This window comes from Entamoeba invadens (assembly GCF_000330505.1).
Source record: "Entamoeba invadens IP1 unplaced genomic scaffold scaff_1105074726705, whole genome shotgun sequence".
NCBI classification, from domain to species: domain Eukaryota; phylum Evosea; order Mastigamoebida; family Endamoebidae; genus Entamoeba; species Entamoeba invadens.
This window is the reverse complement of record NW_004440440.1, coordinates 83979-99819: the sequence shown is the minus strand read 5'-3', so window position 1 is coordinate 99819 and position 15841 is coordinate 83979. Positions and strand designations below refer to the sequence as shown.

The 15841-nt window shown below is 36.3% G+C and overlaps 7 protein-coding genes across 7 annotated transcripts; 4 read left to right on the top strand and 3 right to left on the bottom strand.

Annotated features, from left to right (window-relative positions):
• Positions 1 to 610: 610 nt before the first annotated feature.
• On the top strand, positions 611 to 1804 carry EIN_267900 (S-adenosylmethionine synthetase, putative; the record flags this gene model as incomplete). The annotated part of the gene is made up of 1 exon (XM_004257777.1): positions 611 to 1804. One exon carries the CDS (start codon positions 611 to 613, stop codon positions 1802 to 1804), a length of 1194 nt encoding a protein of 397 aa, XP_004257825.1.
• Positions 1805 to 2090: 286 nt separating this feature from the next.
• EIN_267890 (hypothetical protein) lies at positions 2091 to 3470 on the top strand (the record flags this gene model as incomplete). The annotated part of the gene is made up of 1 exon (XM_004257776.1): positions 2091 to 3470. One exon carries the CDS (start codon positions 2091 to 2093, stop codon positions 3468 to 3470), a length of 1380 nt encoding a protein of 459 aa, XP_004257824.1.
• Positions 3471 to 3976: 506 nt separating this feature from the next.
• EIN_267880 (hypothetical protein) lies at positions 3977 to 4756 on the bottom strand (the record flags this gene model as incomplete). Its single annotated transcript, XM_004257775.1, has 1 exon — positions 3977 to 4756. One exon carries the CDS (start codon positions 4754 to 4756, stop codon positions 3977 to 3979), a length of 780 nt encoding a protein of 259 aa, XP_004257823.1.
• A 1333-nt stretch (positions 4757 to 6089) lies between these two features.
• Positions 6090 to 6566, top strand: EIN_267870 (glycoprotein FP21 precursor, putative; the record flags this gene model as incomplete). Its single annotated transcript, XM_004257774.1, has 1 exon — positions 6090 to 6566. One exon carries the CDS (start codon positions 6090 to 6092, stop codon positions 6564 to 6566), a length of 477 nt encoding a protein of 158 aa, XP_004257822.1.
• Positions 6567 to 7253: 687 nt separating this feature from the next.
• Positions 7254 to 8795, bottom strand: EIN_267860 (hypothetical protein; the record flags this gene model as incomplete). Its single annotated transcript, XM_004257773.1, has 1 exon — positions 7254 to 8795. One exon carries the CDS (start codon positions 8793 to 8795, stop codon positions 7254 to 7256), a length of 1542 nt encoding a protein of 513 aa, XP_004257821.1.
• Positions 8796 to 9422: 627 nt separating this feature from the next.
• Positions 9423 to 11624, top strand: EIN_267850 (hypothetical protein; the record flags this gene model as incomplete). The annotated part of the gene is made up of 1 exon (XM_004257772.1): positions 9423 to 11624. The coding sequence occupies one exon, from the start codon at positions 9423 to 9425 to the stop codon at positions 11622 to 11624; it is 2202 nt and encodes a 733-aa protein (XP_004257820.1).
• Positions 11625 to 11828: 204 nt separating this feature from the next.
• On the bottom strand, positions 11829 to 15830 carry EIN_267840 (protein kinase, putative; the record flags this gene model as incomplete). The annotated part of the gene is made up of 1 exon (XM_004257771.1): positions 11829 to 15830. A coding segment is annotated over one exon (4002 nt), but the record flags the coding sequence as incomplete, so codon positions are not given.
• Positions 15831 to 15841: the final 11 nt, after the last annotated feature.

Sequence of the window (15841 nt, the reverse complement as noted above, 5' to 3'; positions counted from 1 at the left end):
TACTTATTAAATTCGATCTAATTTCGTTCACAGTCATTTTTAATTTACAAAAACAATAAATAAACAAAATTATTGATATTGTAAATTATTATATAAAAATCATCTTTCAAATTCTAATTTTCATAATTGATGAATTGTTGTCTTTTACCCGAAATTGGTACATTTTCCCAAATAACCATTTTGTTTCCATTCGGTTTTTTAATTTATTTATTATTATGTATTAAATGTTATTAAGTATTATTGATTAATAATAAACAAAACTAGTATTATTATACTTTCTGCCAAATATGTTTAAGTGTTGTAAATACTCGTTCCATTAGTATATTAATTAAATACTATATAATTAAATAAAATAAATTTCAGAATTCAAATTATAGTATATCTCTAGTAAATAAATCATGATAAACCTGTTTTGTCAAAGTAACAATTATATCAACGATATTCACAACACAATCTAAAACTCAGCAATTCGATATCATTTGTATACGCAATTTCCCTCAAATTTCCAATAAAAAAGTCTTATATAAAATCAAAAATAAGGGTTAAAGAAACCCTAATTATTTTTACCGAATATAAAGACTCCCAACTGACACCAATCAATTCAAGTCCGATGACTAAGAGATTTATCTTCACCTCCGAGTCTGTCTCGTCTGGCCATCCCGACAAAATGTGCGATCAAATCTCCGACGCCATCCTCGATGCCTGTCTTGCCCAAGATCCGAACGCCCATGTTGCTTGCGAAACCGCAACGAAAACTGGGGTCGTTTTTGTTCTAGGTGAGATCAGCACACGAGCGGTAGTTGACATTCCTAAGATAGTTCGTAATGTAGTGAAAGGGATTGGATATGATAATACATCGAAGGGATTTGATTATAACACTTGTTCAGTACTTTCCTGTGTTGAACAACAGTCTGTAGATATAGCTGAAGCTGTTCATGTAGCGAAGAAAGAAGAAGACATAGGAGCTGGTGATCAAGGTATTATGTTTGGGTATGCCACTGATGAGTCGAAAGAAATGATGCCATTGACTCATGTCTTAGCTACCAAATTAGTCCTTCGATTACAAGAATGTCGTGAGAAAGGGATTTTGCCATGGTTATGTCCCGATGCAAAGACACAAGTCACTTTAGAGTATGAAGACGTCAATGGTAAATTGGTACCTTTAAGAGTCCACACCGTAGTCATCTCTACTCAGCATACCCCTGAAGTCTCCAACGAAACTATCGCTCAAGGACTTGAAGAGGAAATTACTATGAAAGTGATCCCACATAATCTGATTGATAAGAACACTCTGAGATACTATAACCCAAGTGGACGATTTGTCATCGGAGGACCAATGGGTGACGCTGGGCTAACTGGGAGAAAGATCATTGTAGATACCTATGGAGGATGGGGTGCTCATGGTGGAGGAGCTTTCTCTGGAAAGGATTCATCAAAAGTGGATCGAAGTGGTGCGTATTGCGCTCGTTGGATTGCTAAGAGTATTGTTAATGCGGGACTCTGCCATAGAGCTTTAGTACAGTTGAGCTATGCTATTGGTGTTGCTCATCCACTCAGTGTTAATGTTAACACGTATGGAACAGGTGTCATTCCAGAAGAAAAAATAGTCGAAATCATTAATAAGAACTTCGATATGAGACCAGGTATGATCGTCAAGAATCTTTGCTTAAAGAGACCAATTTTCCAGAAAACGGCAGTCGGCGGACATTTTGGGAGAAATGATCCAGACTTCTTATGGGAAGTCCCTAAGATCCTCGAACTCGGTGATGACGTCAGAGAGAAACTTATTACCGAACGTTTGTGAGAGTGTGTGTCAAATTGATTACTTCAGATTATTTTTTTTATTAATTAAATTAATTAATATTTATAAAATTAATTTTAATCAATTATTTTTTTAAATTTTGAGTTTTTTTATTATTATTGTATAAAAATAAACTATTTAATAATTAACTTGTTACAATTATGTGATTTAATCAATAGTTTTTTTTTGTGATTTCGAGATTGAGAAATTTTTGAGATTATGAGAAGTTGAATGGAACGACACAACGTTTAACCCACCAAAATAAGACAAAGAGCAGTGTTTTCATTTAATGAAATCAGTTAACCCAATTTACACGAGTGAGTTTGTCAAGTCATTCGAAAGTTCTCATCAAAAACATTTTGAGGAGCTTGAGACATCGTTCAGAAACACACAACGATTTTTGAAAATGTACCAAGATTGCGCGACACAATGCAGAAGATTGATAAGTCGCATGCAACCCACTACTGAAACACAGAAGGTATTGTCTCAGTTGACGCTCATTGAAAACCTGGTGAGGAAGGAGAAGGCTCACAATGTCCAATTCGACACGAACAACAACGAAATCCAAGAAAAGGAAAAGCCACACAATGACCATATTAAGATCATCAAGCCAACCCAACAAGAACTCGAGAAGATTGCAAAGTCCACTTCAATGCCATTGCTTCACTTCTCTATCCAGTCCAAAATGGAGAACGACAAAAAGGCCCACCCAAAACTCATTGCTTCAGAATTTGTTGGGCAGTTCAACCAAATGACGCGCTACACTTCTGGTTGTGCAATTCTTCAGAAGATACTTTCAAACCCCTCACAAGAAATTGTTCAGATGATCTTCGACGAGGTCGAAAGCGACTTGGACAGCCTGATCATTCACCCTAACGGGCAGCACATTCTCCCACAAATGGCGGAGTTTGGAAGCGAAGAAGTACAAGACGCAATTTACAACACGATGGCAAAAGATTTGGTGAAGTACTGTTGTCACCAATTTGGGGGCTACACCGCCCAAAAGGTAGCACCTTATATGAAGAAACGCCACATTGCCATGTGGGCGCCCACGTTAAGAAACAACATGGCACTACTTGCGATTGACCCTCACGGCAATTACGTTATCCAGACATTGCTGAAAATTTTCAGCGATAATGATGTTGATTTTTTCTACAACGGGATGCAGAACTGTGTGACTAAAATTGCCAAGACGAAAGTGGGGTGCTCTGTACTCACACACGCGATGGAGTCGTCTTCACAAAGCCAGATTGACAAAATCAAACCAAAACTAATCGAAGACTGCTGCGACTTGATACAGGACCAGTTTGGAAACTTTGTCATCCAGCGTCTAATCGATTGTGACGCGTCTGTTGTTCCAGCGATTACTCGATACATAGCTGAGGACGCGGTGTTTTATTCCAAACAGAAGTTCAGCTCAAATGTCGTGGAAAAGTGTTTGAAATGTGGGGGTGAAGAAGAGGTCTCAATTCTCATTGATGCGCTGCTCAACACAGAGTCAGTTTCAGTGCTCATTGAAGATCAGTTTGGGAACTTTGTGATTCAGGCATTACTCGATGTTGTCCCGGAATCCAAGAGAGTCGAGACTGCGCAAAGATTGATGCCGTTTGTCCCTGCCAATAGCCGATTTACATACCATATCGAGAAAAAACTTTTGCAACTTTATTAAACAAATTCTCTATTTGTGTATAATGTTTAACAGGTTTCAAAAAAACAAAACACGTCAATTTCACATGTTCGAAAAAATTGTATAACCCTTAAAGTTTCTCTATTTCTGCTTTTCTTCTGCTTCTCTCCTTTTAATTTCGTCGGAGTATGACTTTGAAGTGAAGAAAAAAACGGCGGACACAACAGCCCAAAAGAGAATTGCTGGAAGAGCAAAACACAACTGTGGTGGGAGAAGGAACATCCTCACAAGTGGGATTGAAAAAGGCTTTTCGTGAGCTTATATTTGTTTAAAACATCGTTAAATCAGACAAACGAACTCGAAGCACCAGCGACAGTGACACATATGCAAAAGCAGACACCGTTGCTCCAAGGATCAAATACGCCTTTGGTTTTGGATTAAATTCTATCCCCATTATTTGTAATTATCAGATATTCAAATTTTCAAAATAACAAAAGAAACAACAATGAAAAAAAAATGAAATTTCAACCACAAAAAATTCAAAAAGCTTAATTACCACCAAGCTTAGAAAAATCAATAGCCCCTGAAATGACAGAAGTAGTAGTCTTCTTAGCGACGTTCTTCATATCTTGAATTGGGTCTTCAACTTCCTCTTTTTTAGCTTTAGGGTCGACAAGTTCCTTTTTCATATCACCCCCTTCATTTCCATCGAGCAACTTAGAGATTTTTGGTCGACAGAAATACATGACAGAGCCCAAGCAAATGGCTGCGATGTAAAGGAGGATGTTAATAACGTCCGAAACTGGTGTGAACGCGAAAACTAAAGATGAGCACTCTGGTGTAGCGTTGTTAGGGAAGAGCGAGACCTTTTTGCAAGCTTTAGTGCCATTAATGATTTCGTTTGAGTGAGCGAACACGAGATAGCATTGCATAATGAGTGGGAGGATCAAACAGCAATACACAACAAAGGTCAACACCTTTTTCTTTCTCCAGACGATGACAAAGACCCAAAACAAGACGACTTCTACAACGCAAAGGAATTCAAAGACCCACGTCAAGATGTCGTTCAACACGGAATACCCACATTGGTAGTGATAATTATTGCCCGGGATTTTATAGGACATTGCAGTCGTATGATCCAACTTAATGGAACTACATCCCGTCTCCGTGGAGTTATTCCCTAACAAGTTGGTGTTTGTCTTCTTATCAAATGTGTGGTTTGGCATCCCAAATCCAAAAACAATGATGGTGATCAAAGAAAAGACACCAGCAGCCGTAAGACACACTGGCGTCCCATAACGGGCAGCATACGCCAAAATCTTGTGCATTGAATTTTTGAGATCTTTCGCCCTGTTTTATTCTTTGGAGCAGAAAGTTACAATACCGCATTGTTTTATTCATTATTAATTGGTTTATAGTATTTGTACTAGAGGGAATTAACAAAAACTATATTGTAGTTTTTGAATGTTAAATAGAAAGAGGTTAAGTTATTGATACTTATGGCGTGAGATGTCGGAATAATTCGGGTTATTATTAATTTATTCTTTTACTTTCGTCTTGATTTGGTTTGACACCTTGTTATATCAGTTCTGAGATGTTGAGGAAATAATATAATATCCCAAATTAATACGGGTTGAAAAAATCATTGTTTTTAAACAGATTGAAAACTTTGCAATGAAAAGTTTATAATTAAAAATGTTTTATAAAAAACAATTTAAAATTTGATTTTTTGAATGTTTTTTAAAGTTCAGTTTTGATTTTTTTTAATTGATAGTAATTTTATAGAATATATTATTATATAAAATATTATATATAAATTTATTATAAAATTTAATAATTATAATTGTATTTTAGTACTAATAGTCAATTATTTATTAACCATAATAATACTTCAACAATTATTATAATTTTGATAATAAAACAGTAATTATTAATTATAATTATTAATTTCCCAAAAATGTGTTTGTTTAACATCAAAAAAAATTTGTAAGTTTTTAATAATTAATGATATATTATACCAATTAATTTATTACTATTTTTTTGACATTTTATTAATAAATTTAATTAAGTTATTAAATTAAAAATATTAGTATTTTTTGTCCCGAAAATATGGGTATTACACTTCTAAATTATTACACTTTTTTCTTTAATAAACCCGAATAATTGCGCAGTGTTTATCTGTTGTAAGCACAATAAAATACACAATCCATAATATTATACTATAATAAATGTATTATTTTACTGAACAAAATCAGGAAAGAACCCCCACAAAATATTTAAAATGCTTATTATTATTTTAATTACTTAACCCAAACTAACTTTTTGGTTAAGTTTTCTTCACAACATTATCACTTTATGGTATTAAAAAAGCTAATAATACTAATATATATGAGTATTTAATTACAACGAAATTATCATATCTTAATATATATTACAACACTTAATTAAACCTCAAAGTAGCGAACTTTAAAACAATCGGCAAAAAATGAATGCTATCATTCTTTGGTTTTATTCCTTTATTTTTACGTCGTTTTCATACAAAAAATGAGCGAAAAAATAACCCTTTTTCTTGTAACCTTAAATGCCACCTTGTGATGAATAAACCATCAAAAAGTGTAGAACTTCCTATTTAAAGATGACGAGTGAACTCCAAAATGTCAAATGGCACAGAACGTTATTTTGAAATCATCTGATGGAAAGCTCTTCACCCTCACTGAGGAAGCTGCCAAACAATCAAAGCAAGTTGAGAACATGATGAAAGAGAGAGCCAATGCCGAGGAAGCCATTCCATTGTTGAAAGTTGAAGGTGCTGTCCTTGAGAAGGTTGTTGAATGGTTGAACTTCCACAACGAGCATCCATTGATGTACCCAGACTTTGTCATTGGTGACAGAGACAAAAATGCTGATCTCCACCCATGGGATGTCAAATTCTGTGAGTCACTTGAGAAGGATATGCTCTTCGAAATGTTGAAGGCTGCTACCTTCATGAACATTGATATGCTTGTCGAGGCTACTGCTAAGACTATTGCTAAAAACTTGGTTGGAAAGACCGTCGAACAGATGAGAGCTTACCTCAACGAAGAGAATGATTACACTCCAGAAGAAATCGAGGAGCTCAAGAAGAAGTATGCAGACTAATTAATAATAACCTTTACTTTGAGTTAGCAGAGATATAAGTTATATTTAATATATTAAATCGTCCTCTTTTTATTGAGTAGTCCTCTGTTCTTGTCGAACGTTTTTATCATTTTGGTGTCCTGTAAAATCACACAAATTGTGAAGAAATTTTTCAAATGCCATTTCTAATAAAATACTCAATGTTATATCAGAGCACAAATTTCAAACATGGTCATATTTTTTAATGAGTATTAAATGGCGTTCTTATAAAAAACATGACGATTGGATTAAGTAAAAAGATATTTAAAAATTTACTTCTCCCCAAAATCAAGACCAGACTCTTCGGCTTTGGCTTTTCTGATGTTGCGCACTTTTTGGACGATGATCCAGACAAACAACCCGGCGCCGATGAGAACAAGTATACCCAAAATTGAATAAGAGACTGCGACGTATATAATCAAATTCTCGTCTTCACTCAAGGAGGTGCTGCTCATGTAGTTTTTTGAGTTGTGAAGTGTCCAATTTCGAACAACTTCAATATGTTTAAAAATAGAATATTTTATGGTTAAAATGTACTATTTTATAGTTCTGGAGTAACAAAAGGAAGTTACTGAAAAAGACTTCTATTTGAGTGTTATTGTTGTGGACTTGTTTAAATATTAACAGTAAGAAGTAATATATATAGTATAATAACTATGAAGAATAGAACTACATGAACTGCTTCATTCGATCTTTTGTCTTCATCATTTTGAGAACAGTTCTGTGAAAATAAGCGACTACAAGTGGCTCCTCATACTTCAGTCTTTGTATTAACAGGACCATCCCATCTTCTTCGATGTCAAGAAAGTCTTTCATCTCCTTAATAACATCATCACCAAATTTGTTCACTAACAACAACCTGTGAAACAATATCGACGACTTTGTAGTGAGGAGAATAGACGCCTCTTTGAGAAGAAACAGCCCAAGTACATCATTTTTCTTATCAAAGAATTCGACAGCCTGTTTGATCATATCGTAGATCAAAAAGGTATGCTCGACTAAAGTTGGACTCCTATTAATACTTTCCCCAACCCCAAAAGTGTCAACATTTAATACCTTCCCCGCTTTATTAATAAAGAAAGCAGCACGTTCAGAAAAGTACTGAGCAACATCCTTTGTGGTGATCGCATCAACGCGACTTTTGTCTGACCGGATCACACAAAATGGATGTGGAAACTCGAAAACGTTTTCACATGAGAAATCAGTGACAAACTGCAATGTGAAAAATGGATTGGTTTTCTCTGTGAGGTAATTTGAGTGAAAGACTGACATGCTTTGCGATGAAAATTGATTTAAAACGCTGTGTATGGAATGGATGTCTTCCAACGTTCTTGGCACACAGACGGTGAAAAATGTTTCCAAAAACCCCGTCACCATATCTGTGACAAACAAAACTCGATCGTTGAAAGTGTTTGTTGTATTGAATGTGATATGAAATGGGTAGACCTTCTTATGTGTTGTGATATACACAAAGTCCTCAAACGCTTCTACAAATTGATTTAAAGAGTCTACCAATACCTTTGATGCCTTATCGATGCCTTGTGACAGATTAGTTAATTGATACTCAAAACAAATTTTGTTTAAAGAGTCATAGAAAGTATCTACAACATGTCTGTAATTCACAAAGTCGTCGGGAAGGTAAAATCCGATGTTAAATATGATGACAGGGTACGACGAGACGTCTGTAGAAGACATAAAAGGGATATGGAGAGTGAAAAGCGTTAAACTTCGATTTGTAGTGGTGTTTGTACCAAACTCATATTGATAGTACAAAGGCACATGAGTCGTTTTAACTCGCTTCTCTTCACTAATATCTTTATTCATCGCAGCTTTCATTGGAATACTTTTAAAGTATTGATTGGTACAGTACGAGTCAACTTTTTTGAGTAATTGAAGAGACTCTGGAGACCCATCCGTCCACTTCAGACTGACATGTTTATGGGGCTCTTCGGGAAAGGACAAGATGTCTAATAAAACCATGTTTTCTTGTTGTTTTGGTGACATCTTGTCTTTAATCTTCCAACTACATTTGTTAATTACAGTTGGGTCGATCCCACTCTTTAAAAGTGTTTGAAAAGACCCCCAAATAATACCCCAGTGGTCACTCAATGAAGTCGCTGCATAGACGTGCGAATGAAAAAATGTTTTTGGAAGACGGTTGGGAGACTCGTGGATCTCCAATGCTTGGGAGCGGGGGATTTTGTAAGACATAATGGAGCCTAATAAGAATAACAGATTGTTACTTATTAATATCCTTCTTACTTTTTCCTTCTTGAACCTTTCTTTTTCAATCTTTTAAGAAGAAATTATAATTATAGTTTTACTATTGCATTTGTTTCTGATTGTATTTCGTCTTTGTTTGTATTATAATGAAAATAATCTTCTCTTTCTTTGAATAATTGTTTTAAAATAAACAAAAAAAATCGGTGAACGAAATGGATTTTTGTATTTTTATTTATTATTCAGTTATTAATAATATATAGTTTTTTAATTAAATATTTACTATTTAAATAATAATTTAATTGTAGTAATAAATAATTCATTTTAAAAGAATTATTATATTATAATATAATAATAATATATAATATATAATTATAATAATAATTATTATAATAATAATTATAATTATAATACATATCTAATAAAAAAAACTATTGATATTTATTAAAAAAATTGTTAGAAAAAACGAGATGAGTGGGTGCATCTTTTAATAATAAAAATATTAAATTAAAACCATAATTATATTTAGAAACTTTTCACCAAAAATATTAACTTTTTCTGTAGATTTTGAATTATTTTTTCAATGAAAAGTGGACTAAAAAAATGTAAATTGTGGAGATGTCCGATAAAGAAGTCCGAACATCATCACCACCAAATTCATCAAATACGCCCCCAATAGAACTCGATGTTGAAACTTTAACAAAAGAACATGACAAACCACTCAAACCCACTTTTACATTAAAACCATCATACACTGTCGATGTTCTCAATAAGTCCACCCCCGTTCGATTGGCTAAAACAAAAAGTGTTTTAGACACTTCGCTCATGCCAACAACACAAACAACAAGTATTTCATTGTTGCCCAATGAGAGTTCGACCGATGAAGATGACCGCCCGATAGCTCAGAGTCGACAAAGCCCAACAAAAGCAGTGGAATTAGACGATGTCGTGTCCGAGTCCAAACTTGAGAATTCAAGTCGGGAACATAACAACTTGCTTGTGACATACAAACACATGAAAAACAGAGCAATTATGAGGAAAGTTGGAATAGTGTTTTCAAATACTTCTCGAGGGTTTCCCTATATCACCTTCATCATTCTCTTTATGATCTTTATAGTGTATACATTAGTGGCAACACTTGTGTTAAAGCGTACGAAAGACTGTGCGATGGAGTATTTAGTCTTTTTACTGATTGGGACTGTTTGTGTATTCTCGTGTCAGTACGTCTCGCCGTTGGTCCACACACTTATCTTTGAATTTGACATTGCGTGTTATCCCTTTTTTGTGATACCCCCTAAGGCAGTGTATTATGTTGTGTATTTGTGCTCTGCGCTTGGGTTGTTTGTGGTGACTATACTGATCTTTTTGTGTTACGACAGAGTGAAAAACATTCTCATTAAGCTTCTTGGTATCAAAGAAGTGTCTGAAATCGTCAAACATGTGACTAAACTCGGGCAAGTACAATATATCATACAAGACGGATATTCGCAAATGACATTGGAAGGGAAATTTGAAGATGGGCTTGCAAGCGGATATTGCACGTGGATCGACTCAGCGGAGCAAGGAGAGTTCTTGTGTGGGAATTGGGAGAATGGGCTACCTGTTGGTCCTTTTGAGTCGACTGAGAACAACTCGCGGACTATGATGAAGAACGTGCGAGTCTTATTTGCGACAGATGCGGATGGGAAAATGTGGTCATCGCGATCACAGCCATCAGTAGGAGTTTCTGGTGTTGAGTGTATTATCTCTGGGAATTATTATTCGGTGTATCCCAAGACTAATATGATAGTAACACAAACAGTATGTGAGTGTGGACAGATATGCAAGTGTTTCAAAAAGATCATGCAAAATGGGAGTTACATTTCTAATAGCAAGACAAGCTCGAAAACGTCAATAACAATTTCAGTTGATAAAAACTCGAAGAATTTGTATGTGTCTGGATATCGTCCTTTAAGCGATGGAAAACATGTGGAAGTCAAAATCAAAAGAGACCAAGAGATGCCATATTTAGAATTGGTGAATGATTGGTCTCTCTTAAGTATTAACTCTGAAATGGAAGGGTTAGTGTACATCCATTCATATGGCATGTCTTTAACAGACGCATTGAGTAAATTTGGACAACTCCTTGCACTTGGCAATTTCCCAGAACATGTCGTGCCAATTTGCTTTAACTGGCCTTCGGGGAAACACAGCTTTTCAAAACACAAAAAGGCACAGGAGATGACCGACAATTTGTTCCTTCAAAACGACTTTGTGTGGTTGTTACAGTCGCTCTATCAGGCTAAGTTCAGACGCATTCACATCTTGTGCCATGGCATTGGAGGAATGTTTTTACTCAAATGTTTTTCGGCGATTCAGGTTCTCTTCTCCGCTTTTAACGCAAACGACGACAACTTAATGAGTTTTGTCAATTTGATTCTGATGAACTGCGACTACCCACTCAATAATTTCAGAGAGAAGTATAACACCGTTAAAATGACTGTGCAGCGTACCACCGTGTACTCCGACAATAGAGATAAAGTCCTCAAAATATCAGAGAAGTTCACAAAGGAAAAGACATTGGGGCACTATACAGAGCCTTTGTGTGACGATGATGGAAAAGAACTTGAACGGCTTGAATTGATAGATACGGGTGATTTGGAGAGAAATGACGATGGCAGTAATCATGGCTTTTTCAATGTGAATAAGATGATGGTCGATGACCTGTTTGAGCTTGTTGGGCAGAACAAGGGAGCTATTAATCGATCGTCCCATCTGTTGAAGGAAAAGGACAACAAGTATCGATTCTCCTTATTGCCCAAATCAGTGACAATGGTTTAAATTAATGTATTTCGTGTTAATCTATTTCTATCAATAAAGAAACTATTTTTTTATAGTTTCAAGCAAATAGAAACAATACGAATTTTAATAGTATAATTATAGTATAATTATAATTAAAAAGATACTAATTGAGTCAGAAGACTTCAAATGGTCTAAGACTCCATTCTCCACCAAGAATCAAAATAAAAAACAATACAATTACATTTAATATTCAATAGGCATAAAGTCTTGATCAATCGTAGTTTTTAACTTCTGAAGGGTTGACACTATCTCTTCAAAACTCGGTCGTAAGTTGGGGTCTTCAGACCAACTGGCTTCGGTGAGTAAAATGAATTCATTGTATGGGTATCTGTCCTCAGACCAACACGGTCTGACACCTTTGATAATAGCCTGTTTCAATTGAGACGGAAATCGCGCGTCACCAAATGGCTCTTTTCGCTCGACTAATTCCCACATGATGATCCCAAAGCTGTACACATCACTTTTATGGATAAAAGGACTTCCTCGTAAGACTTCAGGAGCAACCCATTTAGGGTTGTCGACAAAGACATTCTCTTCTCTGAGTTGTGGTCCCGAGGTACCAAAATCAGACACCAAGCACTTCACTTCACCATTTTCAGTCTTTAATAAAATGTTGGGACTTTTTAAATCGCGATGAATCAATTTCAACGAATGTATCTCTGCCATCCCACTTGCTATTTGATACGAAAAATGGACTATGTCTTTCCATGTCATTTCATTCTTTTGATTCTGAATGTAGTCATACAATGTCCCCTTGTCACAGTAATCCATTATAAGTGCGACAGGCTCAAGAGATATCCCATAGAGTTTAACTATGTACGGGGAATCAATGCGTTTCATCACAAAGAGCTCCCGCTTTAACTCAGTCAAACTTTTTGAGACGGCAAACATAGCACACCCCTCTCCTTTTGTCGCCGAAAACATCGAAGGGTCCATTGAAAACAATTTAACAGCTGCTTTGTTCCCATTGACTGTCGTCAGAAACACCTTTGCAGAGCTTCCTATCCCAAGTAAGTCTCCTTCCAGTTGTGTGTCCACCATTTTTTGAAGGTCGAAGAATTGAATAGGGTTCTTCGAATTCCTCAAGTCTGCGATGACTAAGTCCAACGCACAAGTCGACACATAACACTCGTGTCCTTGTTCAAATGCTACCTTTGGGTAATTGTTTGCAAGTGCAAAGTCTATTTCCTTCTTCGGTACACAACTTCCCAAGTCTTCTCCCCCTAGGGTTAAGCACTTGGGACACAAAATCCGCTCTTCATAATGGACTCGAGGGAACATCACGCGTTGGACGTTCTCAAAGATCTTCACCATCTCTCCCATCAGCTTCCCACCAAGAAACACTGACTTCACTGTTATTGCTCTAAATCGTGTTCTGATGACAAATTGTCGTTCGGAATAATAGACAAAGAAGTAGTAGTGTTGATCTTCCACCACCTTCGACATAAAGCACTGACTCTTCGTTGTTTTGATCACGTTCATGCCTTCTAAATTTGCGTACACCACATATGTAGAAAACAGTAATGGCGGGAAGAAGATACCAGTCATCTTCCTGCCAAAGTCGATTTCCTTAGTGTTATGCAGACTTGGCCAATACGTTTCGATCTCATCTTGTGTCAACGATCGAATGTTTCGGGGTTGGAAGTACAGCGACTTTCCATTGGAGTCCGCCAAGTTTTTTGTTGGGGTTTTGCAGCTTCCGGAACTACTTGAACTTCCGTCCCACATCGCAAATGGGTTTTCAGGTGCGTTTGTGATGTTTTGTTGGACTTCTTTGACTGGAGGAATTTGACTTTCTTTGGAATCTTCTTTCTTCGTTAGAAACTCGCTGAGGTTTGTTTTGTTTTGGACAAATTGGAAGTACTTCTCGTGGAGGTTGAATGCTGAAAGGAACTCCTCTCTGACCACAAACGTGTCGTAGTACATTTCTAAATATAATACTATCCCATTCAACATTTCAAGACTCATATGGTATTCATTAAGACTCGAATTGATGTCCTCCAAGAACCCAAATCCACTTCTTGCGTTCTTGACTAACAAAGCGTCCACCACTCTTAAGAAGTCGATGTCTGCTATGACAAAGTTACTGTTTGAGAGATCAGCACTCGTCTTCATTGTTACTTTCTGCACCTTTTCGTTGATTTTAATACCTTCTAGAGACTGATTGACAGACAACACAACGCCCAGCCGGTGTAATGCATTCAACAAAACAGTGAAATTGGGAATATCAAAGGTATGCAGTGTCTTGAAGAAGAGTCCTTGTTTCATAACAGGAGGATTAAAACTGGCCATTTTGACCTCTTTTGCTATTTTCATTAAGTTGTCATCATAGAGTGTCGGGGTGTACTTCCCAAAGACTTTCTTGATGCGATTTTCTATCGCATTCTTCTTCTTTTCTCGAAGAAATACGACTGTGCCCTCGCAGAGTAACGGGTCCATATTTGCTTTAACGACGTTGATGATGCGTTCGCAGTCACTTGGCTTCTCGTCGAAAAACATGATGAACTGTAATTTAACTTCTTTTGTGTTGTACTTGTTATTAAACGACGAGTGAAGTAAATGGTATTTCCAATGTGTCAAAACGGTGCTCCATGAGTCTTTAAATAAGACCAATAAGTAACAGTCATTTGTTGGTGTAACGAATCCGATTTTGTCTTCAAAGTTGTGAAAGATGAGATGGAAGTTCGATTGCTTCTGGTTATAATCTAAAGGGAAATTCTCGTATATTCTAACCGAGTCAGACTTTGAATTTTTGAACTCACTGACATACTGTCTCAGTTTTGACCATCCCACCGCGTCTGAAAGGACGTGAAGAGGTATCTCGTGGATGTTGACTGCCTTCTGTTGGTTCTTTTTGAATTGATCCAAGTCTTGTGAGAAGTTAGGAAGGGAGTTATTATACCCCAAATCAAACATTCTTAAATTGGTCAATTGGAAGAAGGCTGATGAGATGTATTTGATGTCATTTCTTGAGATGACCAAATTGACCAACTTTTCCAGTGAAAAGAGGGAGAACGGGAGTTTCTGTAATTGGTTGCAAGAGAGGTCCAACGTCGTCAAATTAGTCATCGCACTAATCGAGTTAGGGACGTTACTTTTGTTGCAATGTGAGAGTGTCAGTGCACTGAGTTTGGTGCAGTAAAAGACTGACGAAGAGTTGAGCCCGATGTTCTCGGACAAGTCGAGTGAGACTAAATTCGGCAGTCGATGAATGATTTTGGGTAACACCTTAAAACTGTTTCTTGCAATAAGAAAGCGAAGAGAAGAAGGAAAGCAAGCGTCTTGTGTGACTTGTCTGTTCGAGATGTTCAAGAACTTCAAGCTTGTAAGCAAATCAAACCGAATCATTTCATAGTGACTTGCATTAGTTGATGCTTCTGAGATATCCAAGAATGTCAATGAAGTCATATGTGTCAAATGCCATTGTGGGATGAAGAGGAGATCGTTGCACGAGAAGCTCAGTGACTCCAAATGTGGTATTAAAGCAATCTTGTCGTGAATAAAGCGCAAGTTGTTGTTATTCAATATGAGTTTTCGAGTGATTCCCTTCATAGTATTAATATAGAAAAATCGTGGAAGAGTGGCCAACCCCATATTCTTGAAGTCGACCGTCTCCCTCATATAAGAAGACTTCTTAAAAAGTGCTGCTTTGTCTTTTGTGAAGTACGAGAAGTTCAAGTAAAAGCTTTGTTGGAAAAGGATGAGTGACATCTTGTAGAAGTCGATGAAGTTGAAGTCGAAGTTATTGAAGTCATCATTAACAAAGAGTGGTTTGTTTTCAAATAAGTAGCAATAAAGTGATTGCGATGGGTTTTGACATACCGACATAGTTGAGAACTTCATAGAGATCGAGTGATATAAAATGAAGCTCAGTAACTCCTTCTTGAACTCGAACATAGAAGGGTATGATTGTAATAAACAGCTCATCCCATGTAAGAAGAGAAATAAAGGGTATGGATACTTTTGTAATAGCATTAATCGATATGCAAATGAAGCTAACAAGTGCATATGAATCATTTCTATAAATCCTTCATATGTTCTATAATACTTATCAGTGAGGACTAGGAGTAAACATGAGACACAACAGATAAAAGTGTTATCGTCGTTCTTCGGGACAAAGATGAAGCTATTCCCAAGGGAGTATCTCTTAATAATGTCATACAAACACATCATGACCTTCTTTAATTCTTGGTTAA